The sequence below is a fragment of the Mytilus trossulus genome, chromosome 4, assembly GCF_036588685.1.
Source record: "Mytilus trossulus isolate FHL-02 chromosome 4, PNRI_Mtr1.1.1.hap1, whole genome shotgun sequence".
Taxonomy (NCBI): Eukaryota; Metazoa; Mollusca; class Bivalvia; order Mytilida; family Mytilidae; genus Mytilus; species Mytilus trossulus.
In genome coordinates this window covers 43574797-43580424 of record NC_086376.1, presented here as the reverse complement: position 1 = coordinate 43580424, position 5628 = coordinate 43574797, and the positions used below count along the sequence as shown (strand labels likewise).

General features: G+C 31.2%; 1 protein-coding gene across 1 annotated transcript; it reads right to left on the bottom strand.

The window, feature by feature from the left end:
• Positions 1-1047: 1047 nt before the first annotated feature.
• On the bottom strand, positions 1048-4139 carry LOC134713954 (uncharacterized). Its single transcript, XM_063575221.1, has 4 exons — positions 3787-4139; positions 3256-3383; positions 1687-1831; positions 1048-1113 (listed from the first exon to the last, which is right to left on the bottom strand). The coding sequence occupies exons 1-3, from the start codon at positions 4064-4066 to the stop codon at positions 1688-1690; spliced, it is 552 nt and encodes a 183-aa protein (XP_063431291.1). The 5' UTR covers positions 4067-4139; the 3' UTR covers positions 1048-1113; position 1687.
• Positions 4140-5628: the final 1489 nt, after the last annotated feature.

Here is a 5628-nt window from a genome sequence, read left to right as displayed (position 1 = left end):
GTCCGAAATTCCAAAACCTGCCAAATACGGTTAAGGTAGTCTATGACTGGGATAAGAAAATCCTTAGTTTTTCGAAAAATTCAATGTTTTGTAAACAGGAAATTTATAAAAAATGGCCACATTATTGATATTCATGTCAACACCGAACTGTTGACTACTGGGCTGGCGATACCCTCGGGGACAAAACGTCCACCAGCAGTGGGATCGACCCAGTGGTGTAAATAGTTGTCAAAGGTACCAGGATTATAATTTAGTACACCAGACGCGAGTTTCGTCTACACAAGACTCATCAGTGACGCTCATATCAAATCATTTATAAAGCCAAACAAGGACAAACTTGAAGAGCATTGAGGATCCAAAATTCCAAAACGTTGTGCCAAATACGGTTAAGGTAGTCTATGCCTGGGATAAGAAAACCCCTAGGTTTTTCGAAAATTTCAAAGTTTTGTAAACAGGACATTTATAAAAATGACCACATTATTGATATTCATGTCAACACCAAAATGTTGACTACTGGGCTGGTGATACCCCCGGGAACGAAACATCCACCTACAGGGGCATCAACCAAGTGGTGTAAATAGTTATCAAAGGTACCAGGATTATAATCTAGTACGCCAGACGCGCGTTTCGTCTACACAAGACTCACCAGTGACACTCATATCAAAACATTTATCAAGCCAAACAAGGACAAAGTTGAAGAGCATTAATGATCCAAAATTCCAAAAAGTTGTACCAACACGGTTAAGGTAGTCTTTGCCTTGGATAAGAACAATATCAACATTTGTCCAAGAGGCAAATGAGAGAAATCATAACTTTTTGGCGTGACGGTATTATAAAATGAACCTTAGGACTATGGACAATTGAACATTGATGTAAATAATTTAGTGACTGTCACTATTCTATCATAAAAACGGGAATTAAGGTATTGTTCCATAGTGCGAATTAACGTTCTATATCCATATATTCGCTATACATAAAGGAAGCGTAAAGAAGCACAACCAACTGCAAAACTCAACAAGTCTTTCCTTCTAATAACTCAACAATTAATAGATGTTAAAATAAGTTTAATTGCATTCAGTTTTGGAGTATTTCGTTGCCTGATTTTTGCATCCTCTATAAATATAAAAATTTAATGTTACGTAAGTGTGGCAATTCATGCTATAATGTAAAATGCATTTCACATCGTTCAGTCATTATATGTAAATTATTCTGCTATTAGCCTAAATAAGAAGTGTAAGCTTATATTTACTTTTGTAGATTTTGTTGTGTTATTGCTTTTCAATCAGGTCAATTATAAAACGTATCTTTTCATTGGTTTCATGAAATACGTCAAAGTCTTGTTTTAAAATTATTGTCAAATATATTAATACCTTGAGATTAATTGTAGTTTGCTTAACACCAAGTGGCAAATATTTCATACACGGATTTAGCAATAAATTCAATAAGAAGGTCTTGTACTAGTGTTGTTTCGCAAAACACCTAATTATTATATTCCTGTTTTTTTTTACATAAATCTGATTTATAGGACAAGGGTTTTCAATTGATTATCAAAATTATTTTCAAATTTGATGATTAAATATATGCACTAAATGAAAAACATAAAGATTCATTTTAACTTGATCAGATATAACCTCATACGTAGTCAACTGAATTCATCGGATTTATCACATATGTAGTAAATATTACCTCATACGTAGTATATGGAATTTCTACATCCGCCGCCACACATCCTGCTCTTTTCTTTACTACATGGCATTTTACATTCACTGTCAGGTACTCGTGGAAATTTAACGGTGTCCATTTTGTTCCCGCAAAAACACTGTCTAGTATACTGTACCAATGGAGATTGATTTCGTTTAAAAGCAAATATCTTTGGGAATTTGGTCCAATTACAATAAAATTTTATTATTAGCTTTTAAGGGCATACGATACAGTTTTGATCCTGTATTTACAAGTTCATGAAAATTTGCATATAGGCTATTTTTTACCTGATTAAATCAAATATGTAATAAAAAATATACCTTCATGTGCTACTTTTTGCGTAAAATGAGGTCGAAATTTTGTATGTTTGCTCGAAATTCAGATGTGTGGCCGTAATTTCTTTTTCGAAAGAAAGGCATAATTTTTTTGTTATAAAATATAAAAACAAATTGTTTTTTGTTAAATAATCGGTAATTTCTGTATTTCATAAATATCTTTAAAAAAATATACATTTTTTATTCAGAAATGACTCATATTTATCAAATGTTCATGAATTGAGGAAAAAACGTAATTTTTTACTGCATGTTTATCACAATTAAAACAAATCCTCTATATACAGTTTTATAAAATTTGGGTCAAATAATCTCCCTGCAAAATGAAACCAAATGCCGTTTCGAAAAATATAGGTCCATGAACTCGTTTTCAAATTAAATCAGTTTGAATGGTAAAAATCAGTCGAAAAATGCATCTTTTCCCGATATGTCACAGATTGACGTCGCGAAAATAACAAATTACGTTAGCAACGTCATTACCTTCCCTGTAACTGTATCGTATGCCCTTAATGCAAGCTGTAGTTTATTTCACATTACTAGATTTAAAGCATGTACAAAATATGTTTTCTTGATTATTGAATTGTTTGAATGCCTTTTCGTTGAGTACAACCATATCACTCACGAAAGTGTACCCTACAAATCGCGATTTTATTATTTCAATAGAACACGCAGAGAAAAAAGGCTTTCCGACATATTAGTAGGATATTCTCACCCTTCCATTTCATCTGATATCATCCGTGTTTTTGATTGGGTTCATGTCGCTCACTCTTTAGTTTTGTATTCTGTTTTTTGGCGCACTGTTGTTAGTCTTTTGTTGGTTTTCGCTTTTTGACATGGTATTGTCAGTTTGATTTTAACAAAGGTTGAGGTTGAATATCCCCTGGTATATTTTGCCTCTGCTTTTTAGCTTATAGAAATACATCATTTTGAGGCGATTGAAACCAATTTCTTTTGTATTCTATCATATACATTTGTGTTTTTTTTTATTTGTGTAGTTAAATACTACACAGGTATTACTTTAAATGTAAATGTTGATTAATAGTCAAGAAATGATAAGTGAAACATTTCTTTTCGTGTCTATAATTTCAAACTGAATAGAAGTAAATTGATAATTTAAAAAAAAGTATATTAATGATGTAGCTAGAATAAATTAATTTAAGGAATGGAAATAGAACTGTCTTTGCCTCAAAAACTTGGTATCAAGTTTGCAATCACTAAGTACCTGTAAACCAAGGTATTTATATCCTTTGCAGATACTTTTGCATTTTGCTAACGAAAGATCGTTTACATGCATGTTTGACTTTGCGTTCAGCATTCGACCTCCACAATCTTTATAGCATCCAATATATCCTACAATATATATCGGTGAAAGAAATTAGATACCTACACATGTAATCTTATTTCGTACCTTATTGAACTATTCCAGTTTAAAACAATCATTTTGTAATCCTACTCCGGGGTTTTATCTAACTTTTTATAATTGCCAAAAACTAACCAGGATAAGTTGGACAAATTATAAAGTTTTATATTAAGGCAACAATAATTTACCGAAAATGAAATCTCAATAAAATAATTCTGTCATTTGAAATACGACAGTGAACCTTTTCCAAGAAATGTAAAAAAAAATAAAATCTCAATTATGCCTACATCATATCGATTTTTCTTACTCTGAATTTTCAAAAGTGTTAAATCGATACATGTAGTATTTTAAATTGTCAGGTAAATATAAGCAAAACATAATTTTATATTTTACCTGTCGTTTCACGATGAACATTCGAAAAAGGAATGTCTTTTACGTCCTTCTTCATGTCCTTCAAGCCCATTTCTATTGCAGTTAACCGTTGAGTACTCGTGTTCGTGATTTCTTTAAGGCGATCCACTTTCGTCATTACAGCATCAAGTAGATTGATTTTTTTCTCAATACTGTCTAATTTGGTAATTATTTTTGCGTCAGTCATTGGTGCAACATCAGATTTGTTTTCAGATAAGAGAAATCCTCTGACAGGAACATCCTTTGCTCCATTCAGTGTCATGGTGATATGGTTTTGCTCAGCTACTACCAGTCTGCCAACAATTCCAAACAAACCAAATAGATGTAAGAACTGCATGGTGTCTTTTCCAAGTACAGCACATGCGTTCCTTTATATTTGGTATATGTAATTATCAGATTGCATGTTAAAAAATTATAAGCACATATTAACCAAACATTGATCGTTAATTATAAATTCAATTCAATGTTATAAGAAGATTCTTGGAACTGTTATTTTTTAAACTTCATGAAATCTATTAGGATTGTTGTTTTTGACCGATATTTTTTCATTATCCGCAGTTTTCAAACACCATCTGTAGCTACCTTAGCTACCTTTCTGTAGTTCACGTACTAAGTTGTCCAAATTCACCGCACCTTCGAATTCATGTGCCGATTTCTATTTACTTGTAAACAATAAATAATATAATTATGTGGTAACATCCTGTAAAATGTTATTTAGACACAAGATGTAATTTAAACATTTTTAAAATAATCTGATATGGTGAAAATTGCGACATAACCCAAGAATTATTATTTTAAAAAATTGATCACTCAGAAATGTTACAAAAAATGGTTGTGTGGAATTAAAATAATGCGTTTTTGAAAGTAAAGTTTTACTTTATACGGTGTTAAACATAATGAACGAACAAATAGTATATAGATTTAATAAATTTGAGAATGGAAACGGGGAATGTGTCAAAGTACCAACAACCGGGCCGACCGGAGAGCAGAAAACAGTTCAAGACCTGTAGTTTCAATATAAAATAATATATTGGCAAATTGTCTTTTATTCCTGAACTTGCGCATATTTCTAACTTTGTATATATTACAGTTTATCTGTAAAAAAAACCGGGTATAATTAGTGATTTTGTAAAATCACTTACAGTTTCAGTTATTTTGTAAATACCACTTGAGATATTTTCAGGAATTTTATAAAACAAGTTCCTGGTTACAAGTTTAAACTGCGTTTTGACAGACACACCTATTTTGTTAACATCGCTTCTTTCAAGATCATTTACATAAAAAAAAAAATTCCATCACAAATGGAACACCGTTTAACTGCTTGTCGAACAGATATGAAATTTTCAATTCGGAGATCTCAACCTAGTTTCTAGTGTATGACCCTAACATAAAACTATGTTTGATAACAGAAATATTTTGTTATAAATGACTTCAAGGCATACAAAGAAATTTGACATCTTCATCTTTTGAATACATCTTTTTTGACGAATTTTATCACATCTCCAAATGGAAAAACTTCATACCTATATTAAACGAATATTTACATTCAATTTGATTTTGATCTAAAGAATGGAAAAAAGTATAGAAACTTATTAAAAGTTTTATCACTTTGTGATTTTATGAATGTAATAAACAGTATTTAAGATCTGACCAACGTAAAAGATGGAAGTGCAAAACAAATTATTTACCTAAACTTAGCTGTTGTCTTGTTTATGAATATAGATTCTTTTAATACAGGCTGCAAATTAACAATACAACACTTATTTGCTTTTGTATATTAATTTTCATGTCACAATAAGAGCACTCGTCCTGATATGCATGCAC

Coding starts and splice junctions, on each gene's coding strand:
- LOC134713954 (XM_063575221.1), bottom strand. CDS start 4,066: ATGACACTGAATGGAGCAAAGGATGTTCCTGTCAGAGGATTTCTCTTA. Junction 3,384..3,786: donor TGTTCATCGTGAAACGACAG/GTAAAATATAAA, acceptor TATATATTGTAG/GATATATTGGATGCTATAAA. Junction 1,832..3,255: donor ATAAATACCTTGGTTTACAG/GTACTTAGTGAT, acceptor CCATTGGTACAG/TATACTAGACAGTGTTTTTG.